The 22,792-nt window shown below is 47.8% G+C and overlaps 1 protein-coding gene across 1 annotated transcript in view; it reads left to right on the plus strand.

The window, feature by feature from the left end:
• Nucleotides 1–659: 659 nt before the first annotated feature.
• Nucleotides 660–22,792, plus strand: part of LOC132836292 (protein cornichon homolog 2-like) — a 77,394-nt gene continuing 55,261 nt past the window's right edge. Inside the window, exons 1-2 of the mRNA XM_060855687.1 lie at nt 660–738; nt 2,803–2,946. Coding sequence (XP_060711670.1) covers nt 668–738; nt 2,803–2,946 — 215 coding nt within the window. The 5' untranslated portion in view covers nt 660–667. The remainder of the gene's footprint in view (nt 739–2,802; nt 2,947–22,792) is intronic.

The raw sequence follows: 22,792 nt of genomic DNA on the forward strand, positions 1-22,792 counted from the left end.
AAATTGCCCCTCACATCTTTTTTTGAAAATCTCTTTGCTCTTCACCGAATCTGGCCCCGAGCCTTGAAATCCCGTGCCCTCGGGAAAGAGAACAGCTCCCGTCAACCCCTGCCCACACCCATCGTTATTTTATACACCTCAATCAGGCCGCTCCTGTCGGTGCCACCTCAGGGTCGAGGAAGCTGGTCAATGGACAGCGGGTCAGCCAGCGTCTGAGGGGCAGGAGAGTCAGCAGGTTCAGGCAGGACCCTGCTTCAAGGATTATGGAGATAAGGCAGGTTGAGGATACTCATTAGGAATGATCAGCCATGATCATATTGAATGGCGGTGCAGGCTCGAAGGGCAGAATGGCCTACCCCTGCACCTATTGTCTATTGTCACTCAGCCCACCTAGTCTGCTCTGCTGTTCAAGTATCCCCTGGGATAATCGGTAACTTGCCCGGCGCTATCTGCTCTTGCCCCGGTCTCTCTGGGAAACGATCAACTCTTGTTTCGGATGTTTTGGTGATTGATCTCGCACAGCCCTCTGTGTGAGGGAATGTCCAATTGCCTAAGTATTCCCAGACACCACAACGCAGTGGATTGCAGGACAGTAACTCCGCCCTCTTTATGTTTCCTGTTTCAGCTGGTGCTTCCAGAATATTCCATCCACGGCCTGTTCTGTGTCATGTTCATGTGTGCGGGGGAGTGGGTGACCCTCGGACTCAACATCCCACTGCTCTTCTATCATCTATGGAGGTAGGTGAAGGATCCAACCTCCGCTGTCAATGGCAGATTCACCCACAGCTACTACCCGCTTTGGCACAGGACACTGGTCATCGCGGTGTCCATAGACCCCACTTAGCTGTGGATGTAGCTCACTGAGCTGGAAGGTTCGTACAAAACATGCACGAGAATTCCTCAAAGCATGGCATTCCAGCCAGAACTCTATCAACAAACACATTGACTTGGATCCCATTTACCATTCCCCCCCACCCCCCGAGAAAATGAACAGGAAGTGACAGCACCTCAGGAAATGATGTCACCAACCCAAGGAAATCTAGACACATAAATAGAAAGTGGGCTGTATCACTGGCGCTTCATCCGGAGGCTCACTGATTGTTACCCAGTATGGTGACGAAACGTCGGAAAACGAACCTTCCAATTCAGCGAGCAAACCTACTTCCAGAACCTCAACCTGAGCTACAAATCTTTTCAAAACTCGCTAACACTTAGCTGTCTCGACACTGTCCCCCATCGAACACCCCAGGTCAGGGACAACACGGCTTAGATACAGGGTAATAATCCTTCTACACTGTCCCCCATCAAACACTCCCAGGACAGGGACAGCCTGGGGTTAGAAACAGAGTAAAGCTCCCTCTACACTGTCCCCCATCAAACACTCCCAGGACAGGGACAGCCTGGGGTTAGATACAGAGTAAAGCTCCCTCTACACTGTTCCCATCAACCACTCCCAGGACAGGGAGAACATGGGGTTAGATACAGAGTAAAGCTCCCTCTACACTGTTCCCATCAACCACTCCCAGGACAGAGACAGCACGGGGTTAGATACAGAGTAAAGCTCCCTCTACACTGTCCCCCATCAAACACTCCCCAGGATAGGGACAGCACGGGGTTAGATACACAGTAAAGCTCCCTCTACACTGTCCCCCATCAAACACTCCCAGGACAGGGACAGCACGGGGTTAGATACAGAGTAAAGCTCCCTCTACACTGTCCCCCATCAAACACTCCCCAGGACAGGGACAGCACGGGGTTAGATACAGAGTAAAGCTCCCTCTACACTGTCCCCCCCCCCATCAAACACTCCCCAGGACAGGGACAGCACGGGGTTAGATACAGAGTAAAGCTCTCTCTACACTGTCCCCCATCAAACACTCCCAGGACAGGGACAGCACGGGGTTAGATACAGAGTAAACCTCCCTCTACACTGTCCCCCATCAAACACTCCCCAGGACAGGGACAGCACGGGGTTAGATAAAGAGTAAAGCTCCCTCTACACTGGCACTGTCAGATATTTGGGATGTGGAAACCCTGTCCAGTGTGCCTTGAGCTTACAGAAGCCTGTCCTTGTTTGAATCTGAATGGAGAGTCATGGTGGATGGGTCGCAGTGCTCTGGGACCTGATATGCTGTGATCTTGTGGGGTTAAAGGTAACCCCCCCTCCCCCTCCCCCACCCCCCAACCCCAATGGGATTCAGGACATTGAGGCAGCATCACCTGTGGGTGTGTTGTGTCTGTGTTTGTGGTGATAATTTGGTTTGGTGAATTGTGGTTAACTCTGCCTGTTGTTTGCCTGTTTTCCTGTCCGCTTGACTGTCTTTCTGGTCCATTGTATGGCTGCCTGTCAATCTCTGTGTCTGTCCGTTTGCCTGTCTGCCTTCCTGTCCCTGTGCCTGTCTGTCTGTCTGTTTGCTTGCCTGACTGTCTCTGTTCATCTGCCGGACTGTCTCTGTTTGTCTGCCTGCCCCTGTGCCTGTCTGCCTGTCTCTATTCCTGCCTGTCTGCCTCCATGCTTACATGCTTGTCTGTCTGTCCACTTGTCTATTCACCTGACTGACTGCTGGTGTCTGTCCGCCTGTCTGTATGTCTGTCTGCTTGTTCATGCCTGCCTGCCTGTGTTGTGTGCGTCTGCCTCTGTGTGTGTGTGTATGTGTGTGTGTGTGTGTGTGTATATGTGTGGTGTGTGTGTGTCTGCCTATGTGTGTGCGTGTGTCTGCCTGTATGTGTATGCCTGCCTGTGTGTTCATTTGTCTGCCTGTCTGAGTGTGTGTCTGTCCGCCTGTCTGCCTGTTTCTGCAGATACTTCCACCGTCCGGCTGATGGCTCTGAGTTGCTGTATGACCCAGCCTCAGTAATGAGTGCCGAGATCCTGAACTACTACCAGAAGGAATCGTGGTGCAAACTCTGCTTCTATCTCATCTCCTTCTTCTACTACCTGTACAGGTAAGAGCAATAGGCCCACTGTTCCTGAGAGCGAGCCAGAGACTGGAGAGCAGGTAGATAGACATCGTCAACGTGGATGGAAGGGAAATGACACAGTATCAGGAGCTGAGGGAGGGATGAGGAGAGGTTCACTCTCCCCTCGCTGTGCAGTACCTGTCTCTCTCTCTCTCTCTCTCTCTCTCTAGCTCTCTAGCTCTTTTGTCTCTTGCGCTCTCTGTCTCACTTTGTTTCTCTCTGTCTGTCTGTCTCTCTCTGTCTCAGTCTCTCTGTCTGTCTGTCTCTCTCTCTCTCTCCATCTCTCTCTTGTGTCTCTTGTGTCTCTTACTCTCTCTGTCTCTCTGTTTCTCTTTCCATGTCTCACGCACTCTCTGTTTCTCTCCATCCCTCTCTGTCTCTCTCTCTTTTCCAAGGATCTCCTGAGCCCGTAGGAATTCTGGGTAGCCATGAGTTAATCCTTGAACCGGCAGGTTTTTGTGAGCAGAGAAGTAAATGGGTGTCAATGGGATCAATAAGGAGCCACTTTGACAGGTTAGCAGTGACAGCTGAGATCCCTCATCTATCCCTTCCACCTTCCCACTTCATTGTGGGAATGTTGTCATCACCTGACAGAGTCTCTCCCACCATTCTGTGGGCCGAGCGACCATGTATCTCTCTGCGATCGTACAGAATTCCACTGCCACAGTATGGAATAGATTCCTTACGGCAACACAACTAATTTCAATGGATTCTGCCTTCGGTGTGTATCAGTGGTGTGTGTGTGTATCAGTGTGTGTGTGTATCAGTGTGTGTGTATCAGTGTGCGAATGTATCGGTGTGTGTATCACTGTGCGTATGTATCAGTGTGCGTATGTATCAGTGTGTGTGTGTATCAGTGTGTGTGTATCAGTGTGTGTGTGTGTATCTGTGTGTGTGTGTGTGTGTATCAGTGTGTGTATGTATCAGTGTGCGTGTGTATATCAGTGTGTGTGTATATCAGTGTGTGTGTATCAGTGTGCGAATGTATCGGTGTGTGTATCAGTGTGTGTGTATCAGTGTGTGTGTGTATCAGTGTGTGTATCAGTGTGCGTGTGTATCAGTGTGTGTGTGTATCAGTGTGTGTGTATCAGTGTGCGTATGTATCAATTTGCACATGTATTAGCGTGCATGCGTATCAGTGTGTGTATATCAGTGTGCATATGTATCTGTGTGTGTATCAGTGTAACTAAATCAGTGTGCGTGTGTATCAGTGTGTGTGTATCAGCGTGCATATGTATCAGTGTGCGTATGTATCATTGTGTACGTACCAGTGTGCGTATGTATCAGTGTGTGTGTATCAGTGTAAATAAATCAGTGTGTGTGTGTATCAGTGTGGGTGTATCAGTGTGTATGTGTGTATATCAGTGTGGGTGCATCAGTGTGTATGTGTGTATATCAGTGTGGGTGTATCAGTGTGTGTATGTGTGTGTGTATCAGTGTGTGTGTATATCAGTGTGTGTGTGTGTTTAAATCAGTGTTTGTGTGTATCAGTGTGTGTGTGTATCAGTGTGTGTGTGTATCAATGTGTGCATGTATCAGTGTGTGAGTGTGTATCAGTGTGTGAGTGTGTATCTGTGTGTGTGTATGTATCAGTGTGTGTATGTATCAGTGTGTGTGTGTATCAATGTGTGCGTGTATCAGTGGTGCATGTATCAGTGCGTGTGTATCAGTGTGCGAATGTATCTGTGTGCATATGTATCTGTGTGCATATATACCTGTGTGCATATGTGTCAGTGTGCAAATGTATCAGTGGGTGAATGTATCTGTTTATGCGTATCAGTGTGTGTATGTGTGCATATGTATAAGTGTGCATATGTATCAGTGGGTGTGTATATCGTGTGTGTACTAATCAGTGTGTGAATGTATCTGTATGTGTATCAGTGTGTGTGTATGTATCAGTGTACATGTGTATCAGTGTGCGTATGTATCAATTTGCGCATGTATTAGTGTGCACATGTATCAGTGTGTGTGTATCAGTGTGCATACGTATCAGTGTGTGTGTATCAGTGTAATTAAATCAGTGTGTGAATGTATCTGTATGTGTATCAGTGTGTGTGTATGTATCAGTGTACATGTGTATCAGTGTACATGTGTATCAGTGTGCGTGTATCAGTGTGCGTATATATCAGTGTGCGTGTGTATCAGTGTGAGAATGTATCAGTGTGTGTGTATATCAGTGTGCATATGTATCAGTGTGCGTGTGTATCTGTGACAATGTATCAGTGTGTGTATCAGTGTAATTAAATCAGTGTGTGAATGTGTGTGTATGTATCAGTGTGTGTGTATCAGTGTGCGTGTGTATCAGTGTGCATGTGTATCAGTGCGAATGTATCAGTGTGCGAATGTATCAGTGTGCATATATATCTGTGTGCATATGTGTCAGTGTGCAAATGTATCAGTGGGTGTGTATATCGTGTGTGTACAAATCAGTGTGTGAATGTATCTGTATGTGTATCAGTGTGTGTGTATGTATCAGTGTACATGTGTATCAGTGTGCGTATGTATCAATTTGCGCATGTATCAGTGTGCATATGTATCAGTGTGTATGTATCAGTGTAAATAAATCAGTGTGTGTGTATCAGTGTGCATATGTATCAGTGTGCATATGTATCAGTGTGTGTGTATCAGTGTGTATATGTATCAGTGTGTGTATGTATCGGTGTGTGTGTATATCAGTGTGTGTGTGTATCAGTGTGTGTGTATCAGTGTAAATAAATCGGTGTGTGTGTGTATCAGTGTGCATATGTATCAGTGTGCGTATGTATCAGTGTGTGTGTATCAGTGTTCGTATGTATCAGTGCGTGTGTATCAGTGTGCATGTGTATCAGTGTGCGTGTGTATCAGTGGGTGTGTATATCGTGTGTGTATGAATCAGTGTGTGAATTTCTCAGTGTGCCTATGTATCAGTGTGCGTGTGTATCAGTGTGCGAATGTGTCAGTATGTGCGTGTATCAGTGTGCGAATGTATCAGTATGTGCGTGTATCAGTGTGCGTGTGTATCAGTGTGCGTGTGTATCAGTGTGTGTGTGTATCAGTGTGTGTATGAATCAGTGTGTGAATTTCTCAGTGTGTGTATGTATCAATGTGTATGTGTATCAGTGTGTGTGTGTGTATCAGTGTGTGTATGTGTGTATCAGTGTGTGTGTGTATCTGTGTGTGTGTATCTGTGTGTGTGTATCAGTGTGCATATGTATCAGTGTGTGTGTATCAGTGTAACTAAATCAGTGTGCGTGTGTATCAGTGCGTGTGTATCAGCGTGCGTATGTATCAGTGTGCATATGTATCAGTGTGTATGTATCAGTGTAAATAAATCAGTGTGTGTGTATATCAGTGTGCATATGTATCAGTGTGCGTATGTATCAGTGTGTGTGTATCAGTGTGCATATGTATCAGTGCGTGTGTATCAGTGTGAGAATGTATCAGTGTGCATGTGTATCAGTGTGCGTGTGTATCAGTGCGTGTGTATCAGTGTGAGAATGTATCAGTGTGCATGTGTATCAGTGTGCGTGTGTATCAGTGTGCGTGTGTATCAGTGGGTGTGTATATCGTGTGTGTATGAATCAGTGTGTGAATTTCTCAGTGTGCCTATGTATCAGTGCGTGTGTATCAGTGTGCGTGTGTATCAGTGTGCGTGTGTATCAGTGGGTGTGTATATCGTGTGTGTATGAATCAGTGTGTGAATTTCTCAGTGTGCCTATGTATCAGTGTGCATGTGTATCAGTGTACGTATGTATCTGTGTGTATGTATCAGTGTATGTGTGTATCAATGTGTGAATTTATCAGTGTGCGTGTATCTGTGTGTGTGTATCTGTGTGTGTATCAGTGTGTGCGTGTATCAGTGTGTGTGTGTATCAATGTGTGCGTGTATCAGTGTGCGTGTATCAGTGTGTGTATGTGTGTATCTGTGTGTGTATGTGTGTATCAGTGTGCGTATGTATCTGTGTGTGTGTATCAGTGTGTGTGTGTCAATGTGTGCGTTTATCAGTGTGCGTGTATCTGTGTGTGTGTATCTGTGTGTGTATCAGTGTGTGTGTGTATCGGTGCATGTGTGTATCAGTGCGTGTGGGTATCAGTGTGCGTGTATCAGTGTGTGCGTGTATTAGTGTGTACGTATATTAGTGTGTGTGTATGACTATGTATCAGTGTGCGAATGTATCCGTGTGCATATGTATCTGTGCATATGCGTCAGTGTGCGAATGTATCAGTGTGCGTGTGTATCAGTGTGCGTGTGTATCAGTGTGCGAATGTATCAGTGTGCATATGTATCTGTGTGCATATATACCTGTGTGCATATGTGTCAGTGTGCAAATGTATCAGTGGGTGAATCTATCTGTTTGTGCGTATCAGTGTGTGTATGTGTGCATATGTATAAGTGTGCAAATGTATCAGAGGGTGTGTATATCGTGTGTGTACGAATCAGTGTGTGAATGTATCTGTATGTGTATCAGTGTGTGTGTATGTATCAGTGTACATGTGTATCAGTGTGCGTATGTATCAATTTGCACATGTATCAGTGTGCATATGTATCAGTGTGTGTATGTATCGGTGTGTGTGTATATCAGTGTGCATATGTATCAGTGTGTATGTATCAGTGTAAATAAATCAGTGTGTGTGTATCAGTGTGCGTATGTATCAGTGCGTGTGTATCAGTGTGAGAATGTATCAGTGTGCATGTGTATCAGTGTGCGTGTGTATCAGTGTGCGTGTGTATCAGTGGGTGTGTATATCGTGTGTGTATGAATCAGTGTGTGAATTTCTCAGTGTGCCTATGTATCAGTGTGCATGTGTATCTGTGTGTGTGTATCAGTGTGTGTATGAATCAGTGTGTGAATTTCTCAGTGTGTGTATGTATCAGTGTGCATGTTTATCAGTGTGTGCATGTATCAGTGTGCTTATGTTTCTGTGTGTGTGTATCAGTGTGCGTGTGTATCAGTGTGCGTGTGTATCAGTGTGTGCATGTATCGGTGTGCTTATGTTTCAGTGTGTGTGTGTATCAGTGTGCGTATGTATCTGTGTGTATGTGTATCAGTGTAAATAAATCAGAGTGCGTGTGTATCAGTGTGCGTATGTATCAGTGTGTGTATGAATCAGTGTGTGAATTTCTCAGTGTGTGTATGTATCAATGTGCGTGTGTATCAGTGTGCGTGTGTATCAGTGTGTATGTGGATCAGTGTGCATTTGTATCAGTATGTGTGTATCAGTGTAACTAAATCAGTGTGCGTGTGTATCAGCATGCGTATGTATCAGCATGCGTATGTATCAGCGTGCGTATGTATCAGTGTGTGTATCAGTGTAAATAAATCAGAGTGCGTGTGTATCAGTGTGCCTATGTATCAGTGTGCGTATGTATCAGTGTGTATGTGTATCAGTGTAAATAAATCAGAGTGCGTGTGTATCAGTGTGCGTATGTATCAGTGTGTGTATCAGTGTGCGTGTGTATCAGTGTGTGTATGAATCAGTGTGTGAATTTCTCAGTGTGCGTATGTATCAATGTGCATGTGTATCAGTCTGTGCATGTATCAGTGTGCTTATGTTTCTGTGTGTGTGTATCAGTGTGCGTGTGTATCAGTGTGCGTGTGTATCAGTGTGCGTGTGTAGCAGTGTGTGTATGAATCAGTGTGTGAATTTCTCAGTGTGTGTATGTATCAATGTGCATGTGTATCAGTGTGTGCATGTATCAGTGTGCTTATGTTTCTGTGTGTGTGTATCAGTGTGCGTGTGTATCAGTGTGTGTGTGGATCAGTGTGCATATGTATCAGTATGTGTGTATCAGTGTAACTAAATCAGTGTGCGTGTGTATCAGTGCGTGTGTATCAGTGCGTGTGTATCAGCATGCGTATGTATCAGCGTGCGTATGTTTCAGTGTGTGTATGTATCAGTGTGTATGTATCAGTGTAAATAAATCAGAGTGCGTGTATATCAGTGTGTGTATGTATCAGTGTGTGTATGTATCAGTGTGCGTATGTATCAGTGTGTATGTGTATCAGTGTAAATAAATCAGAGTGCGTGTGTATCAGTGTGCATATGTATCAGTGTGTGTATCAGTGTGCATGTGTATCAGTGTGCATATGTATCAGTGTGCGTATGTATCAGTGTGTGTATCAGTGTGTGTGTGTATCAGTGTGTGTGTGTATCAGTGTGAGAATGTATCCGTGTGCACATGTATCAGTGCGTGTGTATCAGTGTGAGAATGTATCCGTGTGCATGTGTATCAGAGTGCGTGTGTATCAGAGTGCGTGTGTATCAGTGTGCGTGTGTATCAGTGTGTGTGTATCAGTGTGAGAATGTATCCATGTGCACATGTATCAGTGTGTGTGTGTATCAGTGTGTGTGTATCAGTGTGAGAATGTATCCGTGTGCATATGTATCAGTGTGAGAATGTATCTGTGTGTGTGTATATCGGTGTGTGTATGTATCGATGTGCATATACTGTATGTCAGTGTGCATATGTATCTGTGTGTGTGTATCAGTGTGCAAATGTATCAGTGTGTGTGTATCAGTGTGTGTTTATGTCAGTGTGTATATATTAGTGTGTGTGAATGTATCAGTGTGCTTGTATATCTGTGTGCATATGTATCAATTTGCACGTGTTTCAGTGTGCACGTTATCAGTGTGTGTGTGTGTCAGTGTGTGTATGTATCAGTGTAAATGAATCAGTGTGCGTGTGTATCAGTGTAATTAAATCAGTATGCGTGTGTATCAATGTGCATATGTATCAGTGTGTGTGTATCAGTGTAAATAAATCAGTGCGTGTATATCAGTGTGCATGTGTATCAGTGTGTGTATGTTTAGTGTGTGTTTGTATCAGTGTGCGTGTATATCAGTGTGTGTGTGTATCAGTGTGCGAATGTATCAGTGTGCATGTGTATCAGTGTAATGAAATCAGTATGCGTGTGTATCAATGTGCATGTGTATCAGTGTGTGTGTATCAGTGTAAATAAATCAGTGTGCGTGTGTATCAGTGTGCGTGTGTATCAGTGTGCGTGTGCGTCAGTGTGCATGAGTGTCAGTGTGCATGAGTGTCAGTGTGAGTGTGTATCTGTGTGTACGTATCAGTGTGTGTTGTATCAGTGTGTGTATATCAGTGTGTGTGTGTGACAGTGTGTGTATCAGTGTGTGTGTGTATCAGTGTGCAAATGTATCAATTTGCGCATGTATCAGTGTGCGGTGTAACAATATGTGCATGTATCAGTGTGTATATGTCAGTGTGTGCATGTATCGATGTGTATATGTATCAATTTGCACATGTATCAGTGCGCAGTGTATCAATATGTGCCTGTGTCAGTGTGTATATGTCAGTGTGTGGATATATCAGTGTGTATATGTATCAATTTGCGCATGTATCAGTGTGCGCGTGTATCAGTATGTGCTTGTATCAGTATTTGCATGTATCTGTGCGTATCAGTGTGCATGTGTATCAGCGTGCATATGTATCAGTGTGCGCATGTATCAAAGTGCATATATCAGTGTGTGTATCATGTGTGTATATGTCAGTGTGTGAATATGTCAGTGTGTGTGTGTGTATCAGCGTGTGTATGTATTAGTCTGCATATACTATTTATCAGTGAGTGAATGTATCAGTGTGCGCATGTATCAAAGTGCGTATGTTTCATTGTGTGTGTATCAGTGTGTGTATATGTCAGTGTGTGTATCAGTGTGTGTATATCAGTCTGCATATGTATTAGTGTTTGTATGTATCAGTGTGTGTATGTATCAATTTGCACGTGTATCGGTATTCGCGTGTATCAGTATGTGTATGTGTCTGTGCGTTTGTATCAGTGTGTGTGTGTATCAGTGTGCGCATGTATCAGTGTGTGTATGTTTCCGTGTGTGTATGTATGACTCTGCGTATATTAGTGAGTCTGTAAATCAGTGCACATGTTTTCATGTGTGGGTATGAGTGTATTTCACTGACTGTGAGTACAGGATGTGAGAGTGAGTGAGTGAAACTCTCTGTATGGAGATGGTGTCTCGGTGGATATGTACGTGTGGAGGTATAACTAGGTGGGTGTGTGGCTGTGTGAGGGTGTGTGTGAGTGAGTCTGCATAATGAATGTGTATCAACGTGCATGGTGTGTGAAGAAGTGTGCCTCTGCGTGGGATTTTGTATGTTTGTGTGAGAATGAGTGTGCCCATATATTGGATAAAGTGCGATTAAATATGTGTGTTTGTGTCTGTGTGTGTGTGTATTTTGGTTTGAGGTGAGTGTGTCTGTGTGTGTGTATATGGGTTTGAGTGTGAGTAAACCTGGTGTGTTTGTGTGGGATTGAGGTGAGTGTGTGTGTATGTGCGTATGTGTATGGATTTGAGTGTGAGGTTGAGTGTGAGTAAGTGTGTGTGTATGAGTGTGAGTGTGAGAGTGTGTGTCTCTGTGTGTGCCTGGGGGCAGTGAGTATGTGTGTTACATGGTGTGTGTGTGTGTGTCTGGGGGGGAAGTGTATGAATGTGTGTGTGTGGTGTGTGTGTGGGGGGGAAGTGTGAGTATGTGGGGGGTGCGGAGTTTGTGTGTGGGGGTGTGTGTGAGAGTGGGTGGGGTGTGTGAGGGGGGGACGGTTTGTGTGTGGTGTGCGTGCGTGTGTGTGTGTATGTGTGGTGTGCGTGTGTGTGCGTCTGTGTGAGTGAGTAGTGTGTCTGTGTGAGTGAGTAGTGTATGTGTGTGGGTGTGTGTATGGTGAGTGAGTAGTGTGTGTGTGTGGTGTGCGTGCGTGTGTGTGGTGTGTGTATGTGTGAGTGAGTAGTGTGTGTGTGTGTGGTGTGTATGTGTCTGTATGAGTGAGTGTGCGTGTGGTGTGCGTGTGTGTGTGTCTGTGTGAGTGAGTGTGTGTGTGTGTGTGGTGTGCATGTGTGTATGTCTGTGTGAGTGAGTAGTGTGTGGGTGTGTGTGTGTGTTTGTGTGAGTGAGTAGTGTGTGGGTGTGTGTGTGTGTGTCTGTGTGAGTGAGTAGTGTGTGGATGTGTGGTGTATGTGTGTATGCTGTGTGTGTGGTGTGTGTGTGTGTGGGATGTGTGTGTGTGTCTGTGTGAGTGAGTTGTGTGTGTGTGTGTGTCTGTGTGAGTGAGTAGTGTGTGTGGTGTATTGTGTGTGTGTGTGAGTGAGTAGTGTGTGTGTGGGGTGTGTGTGTGTGAGTGAGTTCTGTATGTGTGTGTGTGGTGTGTGTGTCTGTGTGAGTGAGTAGTGTGTGTGTGTGTATGGTGTGCATGCGTGTGAGTGTGTGGTGTGTGTATGTGTGGTTTGTGGTGTGTGTGTGTGTGTGTGTGTGTGTGTGCGTGGTGTGTGTGTGGTGTATGTGTGGGGTGTGTGTGTGTCTGTGTGAGTGAGTAGTGTGTGTGTGTGTGTGTGAGTGAGTGGTGTGTGTGTGAGTGAGTGGTGTGTGGTGTGTGTGTGTGTCTGTGTGTCTGTGTGAGTGAGTGGTGTGTGTGGTGTGTGTATGTGTGGTTTGTGGTGTGGGTGTGTGGTGTGTGTGGTGTGTGTGTGTGTGTTTGGATTGTGAATGCACAAGCTCAGTTTTGGTGCCGCCTCCTAAGTTCAATAGCCATGATTACCCACTCACAGGAATGAGCCACTGAACTGAACTGTGGGAGACAGTTGTAATTTGTGAAGACCACCCGCCCATCCCCATCCCTCCAAGCTCTCGAGTGGCCTGTGGTAGGTACAGGTGACGGGGGCTGGAGAGGGCAGAGGGTACCACTGAAAACTGGCAGCACCTGGCTCAAGAGCAATTATCGAGAGGTCCACTCAGTTCCAAGCAGAGGGCAGAATATGAGAGAGACAATCAGTCAATGATAATCCTTTAATACTTTCCTATAAAAACAATTAGGTTTAAAGGGATTTTAAATCATCAATAAAGAATATTTATGGCCCCTTTACTGAGCTCATAGGATTTGAGTCTCTGAATACACTTATTGGCTTAAATTTACTCCAAGAAACAGGCAAAGAGGGAAAATGCATCGAGTTCCCAGTCTAATTCCCCAACGCCCACCAACCCCCCACTCCCCCAGCCCTGTCACAGTATAGGGACAGTCTGGTCGATTGTGTGTTCCAGAACCCAGCTAACAGTATTAGGGAAACCGTGACCTTTCAAATCCCATCCTCCCACCCAGCTTGGTTGTTGGAGGGGACCGTGCACAGCTACATTTGACCCTGCACTATACAAGGACTGGTGACCAACTACCTCCTTCAGGTCAGGGTGGACTGGCCGTGCTAAATTGTCCCATAGTGACCCAGGGATGTGCAGGTTAGGGTGGATTGGCCGTGCTAAATTGTCCCATAGTGCCCAGGGATGTGCAGGTTAGGGTGGATTGGCCGTGCTAAATTGTCCCATAGTGCCCAGGGATGTGCAGGTTAGGGTGGATTGGCCATGCTAAATTGTCCCACAGTGCCCAGGGATGTGCAGGTTAGGGTGGATTGGCCGTGCTAAATTGTCCCACAGTGCCCAGGGATGTGCAGGTTAGGGTGGATTGGCCGTGCTAAATTGCCCCATAGTGCCCAGAGATGTGCAGGTTAGGGTGGATTGGCCATGCTAAATTGTCCCATAGTGCCCAGGGATGTGCAGGTTAGGGTGGATTGGCCATGCTAAATTGTCCCATAGTGTGGGTTAACCATGGGTCTAAGGAGGGTCTTGACGGTGGAGATAGAGGGAGAGAGACAGAGACAGAGATGGAGAGGATTGGGGGGCGGGTGGGGGAGCTTCAAACATTTTGGGTTGTCTGAAGGCCCGACTGCCAATCAGGAATGCTGGGAAGCCTGGGGTGGGGAGGATTGGGTGGGAGAGGCTGGAGAGCTGCAGATCTCTCCCCGTGGTCTCTCTCTCCTGATTCAGGCAAGTCTCAGGATTACATTCCAGGGTTTCAGCAAGCAGTCACCCCCTCGCTGCCTGAAAAGATACCAAGCAAGCCCACTCACTTCCCGGGGCCCTGCATTGAGCAAAATCATCTGCAGTATGCAGTGCACAGAAAAACAGCATCAGTTACCTTCAGAGGTCTCTTCTGACCTAGAAACACCATACATAATGAGGTAATATCCACAGGGGCATAATAATATGGTAATTTACTGAATTAATATTGATAACAAGCAAAATATAACTAAGTGAAGCAGCACTCTACTAATGAATACGCAACGGAATTATTACAATTGGATTCAACAGTATATTATTATATAATGCACACGCAATATGGTCTCTTAAAACCTGCACTATTTTACGACAAAGACTGTCTCCATAAAGGTTGCAAATTCCATATACAGTTCCTGCAGTGTGGAAACAGGCCATTCGCCCCATCAAGTCTCCATGGCCTCCAGGGAAAGCATCTCCCCCAGACTCACCATATCCCTGCATTTCCCATGGTGAACCCACCCTAACCTGCACATCCCTGGGCACTATGGGACAATTTAGCACGGCCAATCCACCCTAACCTGCACATCCCTGGGCACTATGGGACAATTTAGCACGGCCAATCCACCCTACCCTGCACATCCCTGGGCACTATGGGACAATTTAGCACGGCCAATCCACCCTAACCTGCACATCCCTGGACACTATGGGACAATTTAGCACGGCCAATCCACCCTAACCTGCACATCCCTGGGCACTATGGGACAATTTAGCACGGCCAATCCACCCTACCCTGCACATCCCTGGGCACTATGGGACAATTTAGCACGGCCAATCCACCCTAACCTGCACATCCCTGGGCACTATGGGACAATTTAGCACGGCCAATCCACCCTAACCTGCACATCCCTGGGCACTATGGGACAATTTAGCACGGCCAATCACCCTAACCTGCACATCCATGGGCACTATGGGATAATTTAGTACGGCCAATCCACCCTAACCTGCACATCCCTGGGCACTATGGGACAATTTAGCACGGCCAATCCACCCTAACCTGCACATCCCTGGGCACTATGGGACAATTTAGCACGGCCAATCCACCCTAACCTGCACATCCCTGGACACTATGGGACAATTTAGCACGGCCAATCCACCCTAACCTGCACATTCCTGGGTACTATGGGACAATTTAGCACGGCCAATCCACCCTAACCTGCACATCCCTGGGCACTATGGGACAATATAGCACGGCCAATCCACCCTAACCTGCACATCCCTGGGCACTATGGGACAATTTAGCACGGCCAATCCACCCTAACCTGCACATCCCTGGGCACTATGGGACAATTTAGCACGGCCAATCCACCATAACCTGCACATCCCTGGGCACTATGGGACAATTCAGCACGGCCAATCCACCCTAACCTGCACATCCCTGGGCACTATGGGACAATTTAGCACGGCCAATCCACCCTAACCTGCACATCCCTGGGCACTATGGGACAATTTAGCACGGGCAATCCACCCTAACCTGCACATCCCTGAGCTCTATGGGACAATTAGCACGGCCAATCCACCCTAACCTGCACATCCCTGGGCACTATGGGACAATTTAGCACGGCCAATGCACCCTAACCTGCACATCCCTGGGCACTATGGGACAATTTAGCATGGCCAATACTCCCTAACCTGCACATCCCTGGGCAGTATGAGGCAATTTAGCACGGCCAATCCACCCTAACCTGCACATCCCTGGGCACTATGGAACAATTTAGTATGGCCAATCCATCCTAACCTGCACATCCCTGGGCACTATGGGACAATTTAGCATGGCCAATCCACCCTAACCTGCACATCCCTGGGCACTATGGGACAATTTAGCACGGCCAATCCACCCTAACCTGCACATCCCTGGGCACTATGGGACAATTTAGCATGGCCAATACTCCCTAACCTGCACATCCCTGGGCAGTATGAGGCAATTTAGCACGGCCAGTCCACCCTAACCTGCACATCCCTGGGCACTATGGAACAATTTAGTATGGCCAATCCATCCTAACCTGCACATCCCTGGGCACTATGGGACAATTTAGCACGGCCAATCCACCCTAACCTGCACATCATTGGACTGTGTGAGAAAGCCAGAGAACCCGGTGGAAACCCCATGCAGACCCAGGGAGAAACTGCAAACTCCACACAGACTGAGGCTAGAATCGAACCCAGGTCCCTGGCACTGTGAGGCAGCGGTGCTAACCACTGAGCCACCTTATGCTCGCATCTTCTTCCTATCTCTCCAACTTCCCCCCCAAACTAAGACCGCCCAACCATGAAACACCTTCATCCTTCACTGGGGCCCATTGATTCACCTACCTGGCCCCTGAACCCTACCTCTGTCCCCAGAGGTGTTTTATCCATGGCTGGTACAAGTGAAACAGGGGATTGGAGGCCAGAGGGAGCAGGGCCATATTTACCACGTGCAGTACTTCTACAGGTAGAAATAACCCATCACCAGGCTAACATGGACAGGCTAACTGAACAAGTGGAGTTTATTTTCAACTACAAGATTACAAAGAATCGAGACACTAGATCTGAGTAAATAAAGCTACGATGTACTTTTTTAAAATATTAATTCATAAGATGAGGGCCTCACTTGTTAGGCTAACATTTATTGCATATCCAGAAGCAAAGTTAGCTACATTGCTGTGAGTCTGGAGTTACACAAGGTAAGCACACCAGTTTCTTTTCTGAAAGGAGATTAGTGAACCAGATGGGTCTTTCCGGCAATCATTCCATGGTAATCATTAGATGCATAATTCCAGACTTTTAATGAATTCAAATTCCACCATCTGCCGTGGAGAGATTCCGAACCCAGGTACCCAGCACATTACCTGGATATCTGGATTAACTAGGCCATCAGCTCCCCAAGGAGGTGTGTTGACTGTTTAAAACTGAAGTCTGTAGTGAAACAATCTTGGGATTCTTTGAAGTAACTCGTGTCCTGAAAGAAGGAACCCCTGGGATTATTGTTCACATTCGGTTCATAGCGAGGGCGGAACAGGAGATGAGCGATTCCTACAGTTTCTGTCCGCAGTCACATTTTAATTGAGGGAAACGTGATTCCCCCTCGACAGACAGGCAGTTAGAACGAGGAAGGCGTTCCATTTTGAAAGCACCTTTCCCTGATGTCAGTGCACCGTCTACCCCAGCCACTCCCCACACGATGAAACAGCCACTGAAGTAGAATGTGGGGAACCGCGCTCACCAAAACGTGCACAGCAACAGCACGCGTGCCAACATGTGATTATTCACCGCAACCAATTGTGGTGATTTTAATGAGGCCACGGAATGAGAGTTCCCTGACTGGGGCTGTTAAGCTGGGCAGCACGGTAGCACAGTGATTAGCACTGCTGCCTCACAGCACCAGGGTCCCAGGTTCGATCCCCAGCTTTGGGTGATTGTCTGTGTGGAGTTTGCACATTCTCCCCGTGTCTGCCTGGGTTTCCTCCGGGTGCTCCGGTTTCCTCCCACACTCCAAGGATGTGCAGGCCAGGTAAATTGGCCACGGCAAATTGCCCATAGCGTTAGGTGCATCAGTCAGAGGGAAATGGGTCTGGGTGGGTTACTCATCGGAGGATCGGTGTGGACTTGTTGGGCCGAAGGGCCTGTTTCCGCACTGTAGGGAATCTAATCAATCAGGGAGCCCTGGCTGACAGATATAAACAGGAGGTGGATGTAGGTTTGCTCACTGAGCTGGGAGGTTCATTTCCAGAGGCTTCGTCACCCTACTGGGTATCATCGTCAGTGGGCCTCAGGTGGAGCAGTATACATGATTCCTGCTTTGTATTTATATGTTTAGGGTTTCGTTGGGTTGGTGACGTCATTTCCTATGGTAACGTCATTTCCTGTGGTGACGTCATTTCCTGTGCTGACGTCATTTCTGGTTCTTTTTCTCTGGGGTTGGTGGGTGGGGTCTAATGCGATGTGTTTGTTGGAGGCTTCGTTGGGTTGGTGATGTCATTTCCTATGGTGGCGTCATTTCCTGTGGTGACGTCATTTCCTGTTCTTTTTCTCAGGGGTTGGTGGGTGGGGTCTAACTCGATGTGTTTGTTGGAAATAACATCACCAACCCAGAGAAATCCAAACATATAAATACAAAGCAGGAATCCTGTACATTGCTTCGCCTGAGGCCCACTGAAGATGTTACCTAGTAGGGTGACGAAACATCTGAAAATGAACCTTCCAGCTCAGCAAGCAAACCTACCTCCAGAACCTCAACCTGAGCTACAAATCTTCTCAAAACCCGATAAACAGGAGGGTCAAGGGGTTCTGTTCACGGTGAGAGCTGGCTCTGAGGAAGCTGGATCAGTGTCAGGGACTCTTCATGGGTAAACAAAGGGGGCTTTGATAATGGGATACCAGCCTCCAGCCACCAACAAAGCTGGGTCTAACGGTTCCCTGCAATCCTGACCGCGCTTCTGTGAGGTGAGAGCATTTGTGTGCTGGGACAATAAAGCTTCTGCCACACTCGGGTCATGCTGTGGGAAGTCACAAGTTCAACTTCCGGAGTCAGGGGAATGTGAAATCCATTACAATCCTATATCCGAAGGCTCATTACAGGAATGCCAAACAGGAAACCATTGTCGATTGTTGTGAAAACCCACCTGGTTCACTTAGTGGGGGAGCTATGGGGGGGCACAGAATCTGCTGTCCTCACCCAGTCTGGCCTACATGTGACACTAGACACACACCAAAGTGGCCAACCCTTAGACGGCCTCTCACCGAGACTCAGTTCAAGGGGCAAAGGGAAAAAGCAGGGATTTTTCAAATCACCGCAGCGCAGGAAGAGGCCATTTGGCCCCTTGAGGCCACGCAACCAGCATCCCGCCCATCCCCAGCACCTGCACCCTATAACCCTACATCTCCCATGGCTAATCTTTGGAGGAAAGAACGTGCAAACTCCATACAGACAGTCGCCCGAGGCTGGAATCGAACCTGGGGTCCCTAGCAGCAGTGCCAACCTCTGAGCCAGTATGCCATCCCAGCAGGTCCTGTGGAGACGATACAGGGTGCTAGTCAGACTACAGATCAGCTGGATCAGTTTTGGGCTAACTTATCGAAGGAGAGATACCCTGGCAACAGAGGCAGCCCAGGGAAGATTTGCGAGCTATGGAGGGACTATCTTTTGAGGAGAGGTTGCAGAGATGGAGGCTGTACTTGTTGGAGTTAGAATAAAAGGTGACCTGAATGATGCATACGAGATTCTGAAGGGAATTGACAGGGGAAAGGTGCAGAAGTTGTTTCTCCTTGTGAAAGAGCCTAGGCTTGGAGGTCACTGTCTCAGAATAGGAGGTGTTGAAGACAGAGATGAGGAGCAATTTGTTCTCTTAGTGGGTTAGTGAAGCCGTGGGATTCTTTACTGCGGGCGTTGAGTAGATTCAGGGCTGAGATGGACAGATTTCTAATCAGGACGGGGTTTGGGGGGGGAATCGAGCGGTAAAGGCAGAAGATTGGAGGTGAGGATGGTCAGACCGGCCACGGAATGGGCCCGAGCAGCTGAGTGCCTTCCTAGGCCAGGGACGCCCACATCCCGCCAGCCAACTTTGAGAGGCGTGTCTGTCGCCTGTGGTCGGGACGGGAGTCACTCACTCCCTTGCCAGTGGGCCTGCGTTAGCGTCTGAGCTGCTTCAGGAAGGCCCCGGGTGTCGGATTTGAACCTGGAAGCTCATCGCTCACTGGGTCTGAAGACAGCACACGGGAGACAGGAACGCAGGGGACCCGGAGGGGGGAAGAACGGGGGTTCACGGGACAGGTATCTGTGCCGGCAGGCAGCATTTCCCTGTGACATGAAGCAACCCCATCACAGAGTGCGCTGCACGACTCTCGGGCCCCATTCCCGCCCCGGGTAGTGGTTGGAACATGACACAGCAGGGGAAAGCTGACTCTCTCACGTTTTGCAAACTATACTTTGCCATGAAACACGCTGGGGCTGGAATCAGAAATTGAGGCTCAGGCAGGCAAATGATTCGATTTGAATAACTTGTTAGTCAGCATTCGAGATGGCACGACTGGCTTAACTTAATCATTCCTCTCTGAATGGAGACAGATTAAAATGTCACCTCATTAAGACTTTCCATCTGACTGTGCGGTGCCTCCTGTCTCTGCACCGAGCGAATCCAGCAGCCTCATCGCCCATGTAAATCAACTCGAGACTTGACCATTCACACACTACACTGTCCCCCATCAAACACTCCCCAGGACAGGGACAGCACAGGGCTAGGTACAGAGTAAAGCTCCCTCTACACTGTCCCCCATCAAACACTCCCCAGGACAGGGACAGCACAGGGCTAGGTACAGAGTAAAGCTCCCTCTACACTGTCCCCCATCAAACACTCCCCAGGACAGGGACAGCACAGGGCTAGGTACAGAGTAAAGCTCCCTCTACACTGTCCCCCATCAAACACTCCCCAGGACAGGGACAGCACGGGGTTAGATACAGAGTAAAGCTCCCTCTACACTGTCCCCCATCAAACACTCCCCAGGACAGGGACAGCACAGGGCTAGGTACAGAGTAACACTCCCTCTACACTGTCCCCCATCAAACACTCCCCAGGACAGGGACAGCACAGGGTTAGATACAGAGTAAAGCTAAATTACCTCATAGTGTCCAGGGATGTGCAAGTTAGGGTAATATGGCCGTGCTAAATTGTCCCATAGTGCCAGGGATGTGCAGGTTAGGGTGGATTGGCCATGCTAAATTGTTCCATAGTGCCCAGGGATGTGCAGGTTAGGGTGGATTGGCCGTGCTAAATTGTCCCATAGTGCCCAGGGATGTGCAGGTTAGAGTGGATTGGCCATGCTAAATTGTTCCATAGTGCCCAGGGATGTGCAGGTTAGGGTGGATTGGCCGTGCTAAATTGTCCCATAGTGCCCAGGGATGTGCAGGTTAGGGTGGATTGGCCGTGCTAAATTGTCCCATAGTGCCCAGGGATGTGCAGGTTAGGGTGGATTGCCCATGCTAAATTGTCCCATAGTGCCCAGGAATGTGCAGGTTAGGGTGGATTGGCCGTGCTGAATTGCCCATAGTGTCCAGGGATGTGCAGGTTAGGGTGGATTGGCCGTGCTAAATTGCCCCATAGTGCCCAGGGATGTGCAGGTTAGGGTGGATTGGCCGTGCTAAATTGTCCCATAGTGCCCAGGGATGTGCAGGTTAGGGTGGATTGGCCGTGCTAAATTGCTCCATAGTGCCCAGGGATGTGTAGGATAGGGTGGATTGGCCGTGCTAAATTGTCCCATAGTGTCCAGGGATGTGCAGGTTAGAGTGGATTGGCCGTCCTAAATTGTCCCATAGTGCCCAGGGATGTGCAGGTTAGGGTGGATTGGCCGTGCTGAATTGCCCATAGTGTCCAGGGATGTGCAGGTTAGGGTGGATTGGCCATGCTAAATTGTTCCATAGTGTCCAGGGATGTGCAGGTTAGGGTGGATTGGCCGTGCTGAATTGCCCATAGTGTCCAGGGATGTGCAGGTTAGGGTGGATTGGCCGTGCTAAATTGTCCCATAGTGCCCAGGGATGTGCAGGTTAGGGTGGATTGGCTGTGCTAAATTGTCCCATAGTGCCCAGGGATGTGCAGGTTAGGGTGGATTGGCCGTGCTAAATTGTCCCATAGTGCCCAGGGATGTGCAGGTTAGGGTGGATTGGCCGTGCTAAATTGTCCCATAGTGCCCAGGAATGTGCAGGTTAGGGTGGATTGGCCGTGCTAAATTGTCCCATAGTGCCCAGGGATGTGCAGGTTAGGGTGGATTAGTCAGTGGTAAATATAGGATAATAGAGTAGGGGAATTGGACTGGGTGGGTTACTCTTCACAGGGTCAGTGTTGACCTGTTTAGCGGAAGGGCCTGTTTTCACACTGTAGGTAGTCTATGATTCAAAGGCCTTACTCTGCTCGAGATATCTACCCAGCCAGAGCGGCTTCAGAATTGCACAGCTCTGATGTTCATTGAGTCACCCTGAGATGGTCAAAGGTTCTATATAAATGCAAACTCCACGCACATTTCAGGAGTTGATTGCTAGGCCTTTTAAGGAAAAGAATTTCCCTTTGAATAGGAAGAAGTAATGATAAATCCTCAGTTTTATCTCAGAGTTAAGCGGTTTCCCTTTAAGACCCGAATAATTTACCACTGTCAGTATTAAAAAGGCTTGGTAAATATCACTTACATAACACTTATGAGTTTGTAAAAGGATGCAGTAATGACATTTTTTTTTGCAAAACATTCTTCAATTATTTGCAGCGGAGATCTCATTTTTTTTTCCCGAAGCCTGCTGATGTGCTGAGATTTTCCCTGCACTTTGAACCCTTTCATTAACAGCCCGTCTTGCCTCAGGTGCTCTGCTAATCAATGGGGAAGGAATCTTAGTTCTGGCATGTCGCAGGTTGCTAGGAGGAGAGAGTTTCCAGAATGTTCCATGCAATTTGTTGGAAGCATCATTAATTCTGAGCTGAAGATCTCAGCACTCAAGCTGTTCCTGTATATCATTCACAGTTCCCCCCCTCACTGATTCTCTCTCTGTCTCACCCCACCAGCATCACTGTCTGTCTCTATCTCTTGTTGTATCTGTGTCTTTCTCTGTGTGTATGTCTCTCTGTCTCTCCCTGTATCTATTGCTCTGTCTCTCACAGTTCCCCCCTCACTGATTCTCTCTCTGTCTGTCTCAGTCCATTTGTATCGCTCATTGTCTCTATCTCTTGCTGACTGTGTGTGTGTGTGTCTCCCTCTCTGTCTCTCCCTGTAGCTTTTGCACTGTCTCTGGGTCTCTCTGTCTCTCACAGTTTTCCCCTCATTGACCCCCTCTCTGACTCAGTCCATCTGTATCACTCGTTGTCTCTACCTCTTGCTGACTCTGTGTGTGTGTGTGTGGGGGGGGGGGGGGGGGGGGGGGGGTGTGTGGGGGGGTGTGGGTGTGGGTGTGTGTGGGTGGTGTGTGTGGTGTGGGGTGTGTATGTG

Source organism: Hemiscyllium ocellatum, chromosome 46 (assembly GCF_020745735.1).
Source record: "Hemiscyllium ocellatum isolate sHemOce1 chromosome 46, sHemOce1.pat.X.cur, whole genome shotgun sequence".
NCBI lineage: Eukaryota > Metazoa > Chordata > Chondrichthyes > Orectolobiformes > Hemiscylliidae > Hemiscyllium > Hemiscyllium ocellatum.